The sequence below is a fragment of the Phaseolus vulgaris genome, chromosome 1 (genome assembly GCF_000499845.2).
Source record: "Phaseolus vulgaris cultivar G19833 chromosome 1, P. vulgaris v2.0, whole genome shotgun sequence".
In the NCBI taxonomy this organism is placed as follows: domain Eukaryota; kingdom Viridiplantae; phylum Streptophyta; class Magnoliopsida; order Fabales; family Fabaceae; genus Phaseolus; species Phaseolus vulgaris.
In genome coordinates, this window is record NC_023759.2 from 12,050,599 (window position 1) to 12,064,445 (window position 13,847).

The 13,847-nt window shown below is 40.0% G+C and overlaps 1 protein-coding gene across 1 annotated transcript; it reads right to left on the reverse strand.

The window, feature by feature from the left end:
- Positions 1-3,202: 3,202 nt before the first annotated feature.
- LOC137815529 (predicted GPI-anchored protein 58) lies at positions 3,203-4,117 on the reverse strand. Its single transcript, XM_068618646.1, has one exon. It carries the CDS (start codon positions 4,115-4,117, stop codon positions 3,203-3,205), a length of 915 nt encoding a protein of 304 aa, XP_068474747.1.
- Between the last annotated feature and the right edge of the window lie 9,730 nt (positions 4,118-13,847).

Here is a 13,847-nt window from a genome sequence, read left to right on the forward strand (position 1 = left end):
AGAGTGACTCGTTGTTGGTCACGGCACAAGTAACAGGCGAGTTCCAGGCCAAGGATCCACAAATGGCGGCTTACTTAGAATACGTGCAGGAATTGAAGGGTTCTTTTGTCTCGTTTGAAGTAGTGCATGTGCCCAGAGAGCAGAATGCCCGAGCAGACTTGCTAGCTAAGCTCGCCAGTTTGGGCAAGGGGTGTAGGCAGAGGACGATGATTCAAGAAACCCTGAAGACGCCTAGGGCATTTGTGGCAGATCACCTGGTTCTTCAAATAGGCAAGTCCACGGAGGAAACGGCGAGGTGTCACAGGTCTTTGACTCAGGAGACCTTGAGATCGCTAAGAATAAGAGCATGTCGGGGGGAGAGGGTGAACATGACGCAGGTCTGTGCCACGCATGAGCCAGACACATGCATAACCCAGTACCAGCGCTGCCTGGCAGATGGCTTTCTCCCGCTGGATCCGATGGAGGCTAGGAAGATAAAGAAGAACTCCAGCAAGTTCACGATGATTGATGGCGAGTTGTATAGGTTTGGGTTCACACACCCACTCCTGGAATGTGTGCACGGAGAAAAATGTAGAAGAATTATAGCTGAGCTCCATGAAGGGATATGTGGAAGTCACGTCGGGGGTCGAGCTCTGGCCGCAAGAACCCTCCGTGCATGTTACTACTGGCCAACAATGAGGGAGGACTGTAAGAAGTATGCACAGTGTTGCAAGCAATGTCAGCAGCACGCCGATTGGCACAAGGCGCCTCCAGAAGAGTTAAAGTCGATTTACAGCCCTTGGCCGTTCCATACGTGGGGAATTGATATCCTGGGACATTTCCCATTGGCGATCAGGCAGATGAAATACTTGGTGGTAGCAATTGAATATTTCACCAAGTGGATCGAAGCAGAACCAGTAGCCCAGATCACCGCGCACAAGATCGAGAGCTTTGTATGGAAGAACATCGTGTGCCGGTTTGGTGTGCCTAAGCGCCTGGTGTCCGACAACGGGACTCAGTTTGCAAGTCATCTGCTGAAGAAGTTATGCGAAGAGGTGGGAATTCAGCAGGTGTTTGCATCCATCGAGCACCCCTAGACAAACGGCCAAGTAGAGTCCGCCAATCGGGTGTTGCTAAAAGGCTTGAAGAGAAGGCTGGAGAAAGCCAAGGGATCGTGGACTGAGGAGGTACCCCGTATAGTCTGGGCATACCACACCACCGAACAGTCAGGAACCCATGAGACCCCGTTCAGCCTGGTCTATGGATGCGACGCAATGATCCCAGTGGAAGTCCAGGAGAGCTCGCCGAGATTCCAGCACTTTGTAGCTGAACACTCGAATGAAGAAAGAAGGTTGAATCTGGATTTGCTGGATGAGGTCAGGGAGAAGGCGAGAGTAAAAGCTGAGGCGGTGAAAAGGAGGATCGAACGAAGGTACAACTAGAAGGTGATGCCAAGGCAGTTTAAAGAGGGCGACCTGGTGATGAGGAAGGCCCACCAATACGAGATGGAAAACAAGTTGTCGCCTAAGTGGACAGGACCGTTCAGAATAACCGAGGCGCTCGGGAACGGCGCCTACCGCCTAGAGACATTGGAAGGAGGGGCGATTCCTCGCACTTGGAATGCCACACACCTCAAGTTATATCACAGTTAAAGCTTTGTAAGTAGAAACGAACATGAAAAGGTTTACAAGCTTTCTGTTAAAACAGTTTGAAGGGGGCGCTTTTTTTTCCCTAAGGAGGGTTTTTAATGAGGCCACCCAATAAAAGAAGAGTTTTCAAGCTTAAAGCTTTTTGAGTTTGCATGCATGTTTGTGTTGAAAGTTTGTAGAAAAAGCGCATGCTCTCAGTTAAAGTTTTAAAGTCCCCATCGCTTTTCGGTGATCGGCGGCACAGCTAAAGTTTTAAAGTCCCCATCGCTTTTCGACGATCGGCGTCATAGCTAAAGTTTTAAAGTCCTCATCATCTTTTGGCGATCGGAGGCACCGGCGACGATTAAAAGACCTCAACGCCCTCGCGTGTCCTGAGGCGAGAAAGAGATTAAAGTCCTCCTCGACTTTGTGCGAGTGCAGGCGAGAACAAGTTAAAAGTCCTCAGTGCATACAAGGAAGAGGAGATGTAATCCTTGGGCAAAGTAGAGGCACCAGATAAAGACCTTCTCGCCGTCGAGCGAGTTCAGGCAAGATAAAAACCTTCTCGCCGTCGAGCGAGTTCAGGCAAGATAAAATCCTTCTCGTCTCGAACGAGTTCAGGTATGGTGTAAAGGGTGGAAGAAGTTTAAAGGATGGCTAAGGTAGGTTCAAAGAGAACGCCTAGCCATCCGGCTTATTGTTCTGAAACTCAGGGAGGTAGAGAAGGATCCAAAAGGCGCCTCTTCCCCCCAGATGAGGGAACAATAGCCAAGTTATGGAGGCAAAAGGAAGCTTACATCGCCAGGACCCTATGGCGATCAGAAGAAGTCCAGGCGATGGCAAGAGTAAGGGCCCATTTTGATGGAGCAGATTAGGTGAACTATATCTTAAACTATCAGTTGGTTTGAAACTTGTTGTTTAGTAAGTAGTTTCACGCTGAAGTTCGTTGCCTTAAGTTCACAAGTTATTAAAATTCCATCGTTTGAGAGTTGATAGTTTGCTCGAGTTTGAAGCAGTAAGTAAACGATTGGGCCCGCATAATCGCTAAGTTAATTTGTTTAAAGCGGTTTCTATAAGGAAAAGCAAAGTAAACAGAGAGACCAGGTACGAAAGCGGAGGAAGTTGTGATAGAAGCGGTATCAGTTCAAATACAAAGGAAAGAAAATTACAAGTAAAAGATTGTGCAAAAAGAAACAAGAGCTAATTCTCAGGAGATAAACGATGGAGGGAGACGGTTAATCTTCAGAAGGAACGATCTTCCCATCCACCACTTCACTGCATATCGACACCATGGAGAGGTCGAGCTCAGGATACTGACAAGCGACTTGCTCCACGGCAGCGTCGAATCCGGCGGCAAGGACTTGGGCGGAGCTTAGTTCGAGCTCTTCGGTTTGTTGTTTGAGCCCCTCGGTTTGCTGTTTCAGCTCGTCAACTCATTTTCTCAGCTCTTCTTTTTCCTCACGAGCCTGAGCGAGGTCTTCAGCAACCTTCCTGCCTTCGTCCCGTGCCTGGGCCAGCTCTGCAGCGATTTTCTTGCTTTCCTCTCGAGCCCTGACGAGCTCGTCCACGGTGTCGTTCCTCTCCTTCTCAACCTTTCAAAGGAGAACCTCCCGATCAGCCGACCTCTTTTCGAGGTTCTCTACCTTGGCTGCATCCGCTTTCATCGATGCCTCCAAGTTGGCCACCTTAAGCCTGTAGGGAACCAGCTTGCTCTCCAGCTCGATTTTCTCTTGAGCCAGGAGGTGCAATTTCTGGCGCAGGTTGGAGGCCTCCTTGCGCGCAACCCTCAGCTCGGCACTCATGGCATCCTCCACCCTTGAGTGATCGATCTCTGCCATCATCAGGTTGCAAGACAGCTTTTCCGCCTCGATCCTTATCAGGCGATTCTCCTCCTGGAGTGTTGAGATCTCGTCCTGAAGCTTTTTGTTGGAGCTCTTCACAGCGTTTGTTATGATTGAGGGGAGGTCCTCTACCATCATCTTTAGCTTAGTTGTGAAGGGCCCCAAGACTTCTTTGACCAAGGGGGGAAGGCTTGCAGCTGCTGTTGGTGGAGGTGCTGAAGGAGCCTGGTGCTGACTTTCACCACCACCCTCTTGAGTTGGTTGAGCAAGGGGGGCTTCCTGGCGTGGTTCCTGGCGTGGTGGTGAAGTGGGAGACTCGGTTATGAGTATCGGCGAGTTGTGGGCGCCTTCATCCCCACCTGGTGCGGCTTCAGCAATTGAGGCAGTTGAAGGAGGACCCTCTCTAGCAGATACGAACGGCGTGGAGGCGCTAGGAGGGTTCTCCATGAAGTTGGGTTCGTTGCCTTCAACCACAGGAAGCGCGACCGCCAAGGGTGTTGCTTGGACCGGCGGTGTTGGGGCTGGGGGAGAGGGCGGTGTTGGAGCTGGGGGAGAGGGCGGTGTTGGTGTTGGGAGAGCGGGTGGTGAAGAAGGTGCCACCCTTTTCCTTTTGGTGACAAGGTCGTCCTCAGTCGCCTCATCATCCTCATCCTCATCTTCTTGAACCATTTGAGGGGTTTTCCTCTTTGGCTTCCTCAAGATGAGCTTTTTTCGTTGAGGGGCGGGCAGTGTCTCCGGAGGAGCTGGGCCTTGAGGAGGCGATCTGCCCTGAGCAACGGCGATCTCCACCACCGAATTGGGCACGGTTTGGGAACCCGTCGCCAACTTATGAGTTCGGGCGAGCATCCTCAGTTCAGCTAATTTACCTTTGCCCAACATGAAGTCTGCACAGGGTAAAAGTAGACAAATAAGCAGAAGCAAAGGCAAGATATACGACTATATGTGCGAATGATGCAAACAGGTAGCACATGAACTTAAAGCCAAGACCAGTATGCAACAAGCAGGACGCCCAATGGCGGATAACAGAGATGTAAAATCAGTCTCAACGTAAAACAAAACCTAAGTGGTGAGGTAAAAGCTAACCTATATGGGCTTCAAGTTGGCCTTCGAGGTACTCGAAGGAGATTATTGAGGAAGTGGGGAAGGTGATGTTAGCGGCTGCTACTCTCTTCCAGAAGAGGCACAGATCTCTGTCTAGCTCGCCCATGGAGTCAGGACTTCTAGGCCTCCTAAAGCTCTCTTTGGCATCTTGGCTCCCCTTGTGTACCCAGTACAAGGGGAAGCCGTCGAGCAAGGAAGGATCTTGGTCGTTGGCGCACACCTTCACGAATTTTCCTTTCCAATCTTTGTAAGATTGCTGGAAGATGGAGAGGATTGACCTCCCAGCAATACCGTTCAGGCTGATCCAGAGACGGTCTCCTAGATTCTTAGCCTCGAAAAGGAAGAGGAAAACGTCGACTGAGGCTGGCAATCCCAGGTGTGCGCACATGATCTGAAACGCCCTTACGAACGCCCAGCTATTGGGATGAAGCTGGGCGGGGGCGATATCGAGCTCGGTTAATAATTCCCTCTCAAAGCGAGTGAAGGGAAGTCGAAGCTTCACCTTCTTGAAGAATGTCGCGTAGAGGAAGCAGAACAACTCGCCGTTGTTTGCTTTATCGTCAGCACAGATTGGTTCATCCGGGCGGCAGGGCAGCACGGCCATTTTGCCGTCGTGCTCCTTATGGAAAGAAAGCTCAGATTGGTCCCCTTTTCTTAGTCGATGCACGCCCAACTCTGTGTTTATGGAAGAGGTTTCTTTCAACAGAGCTAAGGTGGCCCACGGGTAAAGCTTCTTATAGTCTTGTATGGCAACGGGGGCTCCTCCGGCGACTGGTGGAGTTGCCTGAGCAAGGTTGGAGTGAGAAGTTGCAGGCCTCTCAGCCTGGGTAGGAGGAGCACCGGATGCTCGTGGTAGGTTATGCGCTTGGGGCGGAGGGTTTCGTGATGAAGGAGGAGGGTTCGCGGTGGTTTTCGTACGAGCCATCGCGGGAACTGCAAAGGAAAAAGGAAAAAGGATGAACCAAGGTTACAAAGAACGACTCGATTGTGGACGAAGAATGGAGAACGAACAGGAGTTCGCTGTGACGAATGTAATGGAAGACAAAGCCCTAAGTTACGAGAAGGAAGAAGAAGAGGAAACAACCCACAGCGTATGCACCAGACAGATAATGGATGATGCGAATCGATTAAAATGCAGCAAATATCAACAGAGGAAGTAAAAGAGGTACCTTTCGATGATCAGATGAGCGTTGAAGGGAGTTGGAGATTGAGAGAGTTCAGGAGCGTCGTGGATTTGCAGAGAAAACTCAGAGCGTTTTGAGAATGCAGAGAGATGATGAAACAGTGGAAATGAAGGGGTTTAAGGGTTTTTCAAACGTTTTTGGAAGCGCAAACGACAGCTTAAGATGACCGTTGATGAAGCCACGTGTCGAGCGATTGGAAAAAGGGGTTTGGTGGAGCGTCAGAAAAGCAGAGGGTACGAACGACTGGAACTCCGTGCCAGCGCCACGTAGATCGGCAGTGACGTGACCTCTTAGTCTTTTCGCTGGACAAGTCTTCGCTTAAGACTGGGGGGCTTGTGTACCGCCCAGGTAGTCGGAATTGATGACGTGGCCGCAAGCTATAGTATAAGCGTGTTGAACGGGACACCTGGCTGGCAAAAGGGAAGGACGTCGGGGGGTTCGTGTGATTGCCAGTCGTTAAGTTGGCGTGCCCTGATCTCTAGCATACCTAAACCGGCGGTCACCAAGTTTGTGTCGTAGTCGCCGAGTGTGAACCCGGGCAACAAGGCGATCGGAGATCACCGAGAGGAAGACATCGCCGAAGGATCAGGAAAGCTTGTTCCAGGCTTTCGAAGCAAAGGATGAAATTGTCAGATAGTCGTTTCCCAGCTGGCCAGAGGTTGAGGTCGGGGAATAGCTTACCCGAGCATGCACAGTGAAGTAAGTAAAGTAGAGTATAATGGCGGCCGGCGAGACCACAGGGAAGGTGTGTATGAAGACACCCGTACTCGCCACACAGAAGAGATCGCGCTCCAAGGCAGCTACACGCTGAGTTGCTTCCTGCATAAGTAACTTAGTTGAACAGCCTGAAGAGTAAGAGGTGACGCTCAAGTCAAGAATGCTTCAGATGGTGACACGTGTACAGCTGATGCGAGCCACGTGTCCAGATGTGTAACTGTCAGGAGAGAGAAAGCGCACAGGTATATAAGGGATCCTAACGAACTTCTGAGGTACGCGCGTTTTAGAATACTTCTTTTACGCTTGCGAGAACTTGAGTACGCTGAGAGAGAATATTGCACGGTTCCTGAAGTTCTTAGTTTTCTCTTAGTATTTTGGTGATTCAGTCGCTGACTTGGGCGTCGGAGCGCGATCGGCCGCAGCGGCGCCGTTCTGTCTTTTGCAGGTTCTTGAGGTGAATCAAGGCGAAGGACGGAAGCTAGCACGATGCAAAGTCGATCCAGATTTGACGAGGCAAGGCTTTTGCGTCCTGGTCAACAGGCAGGATCATGGATGGTGAGAATTTCTCACGCCACTTGGAGGGCAGGATACTCCAAGATGAGTGGTGAAGAGCCATCACTTGAAGTGTTGTGCTCTCAAGACCCAAAGATAATAGGAGACTCGACACACTGAACACTTAAAGAGAGTTTCTTTACTTTCAAAATTCAATGTGTCCAATACATGAGGCAAGACACTCTATTTATATGAGAGAGTGTCTTGGAGAACAAGATAGAGGGATAAGGGTGTCATTTGTGAGAAAGCTTCTAGAAGGTGGGTTAAAGAAACCCTAAACCTAGAAGTACTTGTCATGAAAGACGAGCTTAGCACAAGCCCAATTTATGTCAAGTACACCCCAATTTATGCTAAGTGAACCCTACTCTAACTCATTATTTTATTTGGACCCCCAAAGTGAGCCCAATTTGTCATTTAAAAAGACCACAATAAATAACATTTGATGCTCTGGCCTATGTCCAGTTCTTCTTCTGGTGAGATGACTGACTTAACTGTGAAGTGTTTGTTGTGTCCTTGGTTATCTCCTTGTCTATTGGATTGTATCACAAAGTTATAGTACAAAAGTATACAAAACTCAATCTTATTCCACACATAAGTGATGATCCAAAGCTCTTGATTTCTTGAAAAAGTTTTTAATGATATTTTTTCTTAGAGTCTTGAAAAGAATATCAAACAACCTTTATATAGACCCAACGAAATGGTCAAAGTTACTAGATCAAAAACCAAAAGTAGTTGGAAGCATTTAAAATAGTTTAAAACACATAATAGAATTTTGTTATAGAAACAACAAGTTGTTTTCCAAAACAATTGATTGAAATAAATTTTCTGATAAGGTTTTCATAAAAACAACTAGTTGTTTTATCCAAATAACCGATTTTTTCTATTTGACAGCAAAGACAAAATTAATCTAAGTTTTTCCAAATCATTTTGAAAACCACTAAGTGTCAAACAACAGGTTTTTTCGACAATTAAACAAGTTGAAAAACTTGTCTTAGCCTCAATCCCTTGAGTAGCAGCTTTTTCAACTAGTTGATTTGAAAAACAACTGAGTAAAAATTTCTCAGCTTTTAAGAAAACATTTCTTTCAAAAGAGATAAAGATTCAAATGACCTTGGATCATTTCAAGGAGTGAATTAACAAGTTAAAAACTACTAGACAACACACAGTAGCAAGGTCTTCAAGCTTTCCACACAGATTTGGAGGCATCAAAGCATCTTGTTCAACAAAAGTGAAGAATGCAATTCAAGCATTGCCCTATATATATCAACGTTCTCACAATCACAAGTAGAGAAGAAATCTCAAGTGCAAAGACGTGTATATATCAATAAAGCTAAAGTTTCTTTATCAAGCGTTCACTACAATTTGAAGATACAACGTGACAGAGATATTATTGAAGATTCAATCACACGCATTAAAGGGTTAACATTCACATCAGAGATCTAGAACGAAATAATTCAAATTGTTCCATATGCGCAAAGACACATAGAATCAAATCAAAGCAGAAGTTTCCATATTCATCATCTAACATGAAGAAGATGATGAACAATACACAATGATTACAATCTGAATACTATATAAAGACGCTAAAGGTAAAGAATACCACACAACAATTACACGAAACAAAGTTACAAAGCTTAGAAAGTGAATTCATATTCTATATGTGTATAGTCTTTCTGAGAAAACATTTCATATTTGTTGTTTAGAGCAATTATTGTTTGGAAATGAGTCTTGCATTATAAATCCTTCATTGTGTGAAGATAACCCTGTGTGCTTCCATTAGTCCTCTTTGTGTGAAAGTGTTTCTCACTTGTTAAGAGACCTTAGTCTCAATGGGAGATTAAGACTTATTGCCTAGAGAGGTGTTGAATACTTGTGTTGATAAAGGCTTTTAAGTGGTCTATTGAGAGGATTGGACGTAGCTCAAGTTATGGGTGAACTAGTATAAATCATGTGTGTATTTTTTCTCTCTATGCTTTATCCTTTAGATATTTCATTTGTCTTGATAATTTTGCAAGTACCTAAATTGAGTTCAGGCTCTATTCACCCCCCCCCCCCCCTCCTTGCTTCTAGAGCCAAGTATACCTTCACCCCCATTAACCTCTATTCCAAGGAAATAATGAAAAGGCCAAGATCCTTGAGACTAAAATTTGAATGCAAATGTCTTTTAAAGAAGATACCCCTGACTTGGAGTTGCAAGTGATTATAAAGTCATCAACATATATAACACGAGTAACATAGAGGTAAGAGCGAGCCTAATGAAAAGAGAAGTATCACTCTTTGCAACATGAAAATCCAATTGAAGAAGAGTAGGATTAAGCTTATGAAACCAAAATCTAGGCACCTGTTTCAATCCATACAAAGCCTTGTGTAACTTCCAAACTTTTCCTTTGTTTATAGAATTAAAACTAAGAGGTGTTTCTTTCAGTTCACCATGCAAAACACAAACATTGTTTACATCCATTTGAAGAATGTGCCACTGTTTATCCAAAGCTAAGTTAAGAACAACTAGTATGGTAGTTGGTTTAAGAATAAGATAGAAAGTGTCATGAATATGAAATCCTTCTCTGTGATTGTATCTCTTTCCTACAACTCTTGCTTATTATAAGTTTCTATTAACATTATACTGCTTTTTAAAAACCACTTACAACCAATAGTCCTCAACCAAGGGGCTAGTCCACCAAACTCCAAGTACAATTTCTTTCAAAAGAAACATAGTCATCCTTCATATCTTGACTCCAGTTTTTAGGAGCAATGAGATTCCAATTGAATATGATATTTCTTTTATTCTCAAAATTTTCATGAGCATTCCTTGACCTCTCTAGTATAGAATTTGTTACCTCTTAACTCTGGAGTCACCATGACCACGTCTAGAGTTGGAATACTGCCACTATGAAGGGCCTTAAGCAATATTGGCATGAATCAAGGAGATCTCAGCACACTTTCTTTTCTCAAATAGCTCTTTTTGTGTAGACAAAATGATGCAATCCTAGCTTGCATTGATATGAGGCTTTTGTTTTATATTTTGGGGTGCGAAATTTGGAGAGATTAGGTGGCTATGAAGTATTGGTGTATAGAGAATGATGATGAAGCTTAAGAGAGGTTAGACTAACTCCTAAGAAGATTCAAGCAAAACACTAATAGAAGTGCAAACTTGAGAGTGAGAATTTGAAGACAAATGAACTAGCAAGTTGGGCAACTTTTCATTATCAATTCAAATCTCATTTACAAAGGGGCTAACACTTGTATTTATAGTGTTTATGGGCAGCCAAAGTGTAAGCTTTAACCCTAAAACTCTTCAGATGGTCTAGAGTTGCATTGAGTTCAAGGAGGCACAATTGTAACTCTAGTTAGACTCTTTCTTTTTCTATTTACATCCTACTATAATTGGCCTAAAACATGGTCCAAGATAATGGCTGAAATACAAGCAAAAAATAAAGCCTATACTATGTACAAATTTATAAGACTAGGAAATTTGGAAGAAAAATTAAAAATTAATTCCCCATAAAAATAGAGTTTTTTTTAACTTCGTCTTCTTCTCCTTCCATTCTTCTAGTCATGACCCTAGTTGAAGGCCCAATATGTGTCCTTCCGGATGGTCCTCCATCACAAAAGAACTCCAATCTCATCAACACTATATGGATCAAGTCGAGAGAAAATAGAAATATCAATTTTCAGCTTAATTTCTAACAAATATTCATTGATACTTTTTTTCTTTCTTGATATAACATGTAAGGATAAAGAGAGAGAAGAAAAATAAAAAAGAAAAGCAATATTTTTTATGTAGCTTGATGCTAAAAATACAACATACAAACCTTATAAACACAAAAAAAAAATAAAAAATAAAAATAACAAGTGTTAACCAAAGAGACTTTTATATCTATCTTTTACCAACAACAACATCAATTTAACTAATTTTAATGTGAAGTGTAAAAAAATCAATGGCATTATGATTAAAGAATGAGAATAAATATGAAACATAAATTTGTGTATAAATATATTGAAATAATCATTTGTGAATTTTAGGTCATTTCATATGATAATGTTTACACTATCAACCTAAAAAAATATTAGATGGTAAAATAAAATTTAAATAATAAATTAGGAAAAAAGATAGATTAAATATTTGTTGTAATTTGTTTTACCAAACTAATATTGCCATATATACTTCTATGAATGTATAGAAATATTTTCACAATTATTTATACTAATTATTTTTCATAAAATAGTTATTAGCTATTGATCCAATGTTTATAAAATAAATATAATCTTTAATTTTTTTAGAACCTTTATATTTAAACTAAAATTTACTAAACTAAATTAATTTAGTTATATTTTGCAAAATATTTTTTATTTTGAATCTTTTTATTTAATTATTTGCAATAATCTACTGTGTATTATTGACTATATCACAAAAATTATCCGGATAAAATGTTAGAAAATTATCATAGTTATTATTTATTATTTATATTATATTTATTATTTAAGAACATTTTTTAAGTTTCTTACTTTTCTCATGTTATCCTATTATATAGCATTTTATAGATGTATTGCTTGTTTTTATAGTAGTGTTTTAATACGAATATACTAAAGATAACAAAATCTTAAAATTCCAAATTCGTTTCCTATCGTAAAATACAAATAAATTAAACAAAATTATTAGTATTTAAAATCATGGAGGTGAGATCATCATTTCTAATCAATATATTAAATATTTCAATTTAATTTATTTTTATCATATCGTGATATTTTTTACTTTATTTATTGTTCTCACCGTACCGTTAATATATTAACTTAATAAATACATTTAATTTTATAATTAGATGATAAAAAAATTATTGTTAAAATTCGTGAAATAAAAAGTGTAATGATAAAATTCAAAAAAAATAAACTTTTAATAATAAAATTTTAAAAAATGAAGAAAAAAGCTTCATTTAAAATATATTACATATTTTATATTTTGAATTGAAAATCATATTGCATTCGTTAATAATCACATTGTTAGTAATTTGAGAATCAATAATTTAGAAAAGTAAAATATGTATGATTTTGATATTCAAATACTAAAATTCAAAAACTTAAAAATTTAATGATAAATTGAAAAAATTGTAAAATATTATTGATAAAATATGTCATTACTATAGAAAACTTAAAGGATTTAATAAAAGGGTAATATAAACATCGCACGCCTGGTATTGCATGCATGTCCGAAACAAATTTAAAACGTGAATTAAAATATGAGCCGTCTGATTTCGGTCCAATGATTTCAATTCGGCGGTGATTGGATAAACGGTGATTTGTGAAACAGTAGAAGAGAAGAGAAGGTTTCTTTCATTTTGTTTGATAAATAATAGATTAAGAAAAAAAAAATACAGGGACTGGTATGTGTTTCAGAGTTTTTTTTCTAGGTTACTGATGTAATTTTTTTTAATCATTAAAATAGATTTATTTTTAAATTCTAAACATGGATTAATCATGTTTCAAAATACTACTTTCAATTAAAAACCATAAACTTAATTTTTTAAATTTTCAGTTTAAGATAAAAAAAAATGTTTTAAATATGATTTTTATAATTTCTAATATATATTTGTAAGAAATAATATAATTCTTTTAAGAAAAAAAATGTATTTATAAACTGGACTTTTGGTTTTAGAAATTTGTAGTTTTGTAAATGTCTCTTGCGTAGTTGAAAGTTATAAAAATAAGTCTTGGTTAGTTCAAAAAGACTTAACTTAATATAATAATTCCACAAAGAAATCCTTTAGAAAATTCTAGAATATATTTGTCCGTAATTTATTTATACATACACTGATAGAATTACTAGTTCAAAAGGCAATCCTTCACAAAAATCTATACTGTATTTGTTAGTAACTAGTCAGAAGCCATGTAACTGATATTAAATCTATTTATGTATACGTTAATACAATACTAGATGTTAATATATTAATAGTTTAAAAGGTAGAGATGTTGAAAAATAATATATATATATTTGTACGAGTACAATAGATTATTCGTTTGCAAGAATTACGGTAAAATTATTTGGAAATTCGATCAATTTGGATTTATTTCAAAAGTTATTTTTTGTTGTAACGAACTAAATGATCCATATATCCGTATATTTTTAGATGTTAACTTAGATTGGAAAGCTTATTAAAGTATTTATTCAGTCTCTTTTACTTATTCATTAAATATTTTAAAAATATTTATTTAATTTTTAGTAATATTAGTATTAGAGAATTATTTGTAAGTGGACTCTATTTGATGTTTCTGTTATAATGTATGGCTTTAAACTAAAGGGGTGAATGGTTTAAAGATGATTTTCACAAACTTTTAATCCAAGAATGAAATTTCTTCGAGAAACAAACGATAAGAAATTCAGTTTGCCAAAACACAAAGCAAAAACAACAGCACCAGAAAAACAATCGGTTGTTTCGTAGAAACAATCGGTTGTTTATACCAGTTTGCAAATATTAAAACTGAATTTAAAGAGAATAAGGATAGAGGGAATGCACACAAATGTTTATACTGGTTCACTCTAAACCCAGAGCTACATCCAGTCTTCTCAGAAACCACTGAGGAATTCCACTAAGCAATCAAACCTAGATCACTTACACCACAACCAAAGAAGTGACCTTGATCCCCTTAAGACACACACTCCTCTTGGTCAACACACCAACACTAAGAATGCTGATCTTGATCCCCTCAAGAACACACATCACTTCTCAGCAAACACACAAGGTTTGTTTTTATCAACATATACAAGGATAACACTTGTTTACAGAACAAATCTGAAATCAATACAAGAGAAAATCCTATCTCACACACTTTGATCAATCTCGATCTTTAAG

Bases quoted from the DNA above. Each gene is read 5' to 3' on its own strand.
- LOC137815529 (XM_068618646.1), bottom strand. From the start codon at position 4,117: ATGGTTCAAGAAGATGAGGATGAGGATGATGAGGCGACTGAGGACGAC.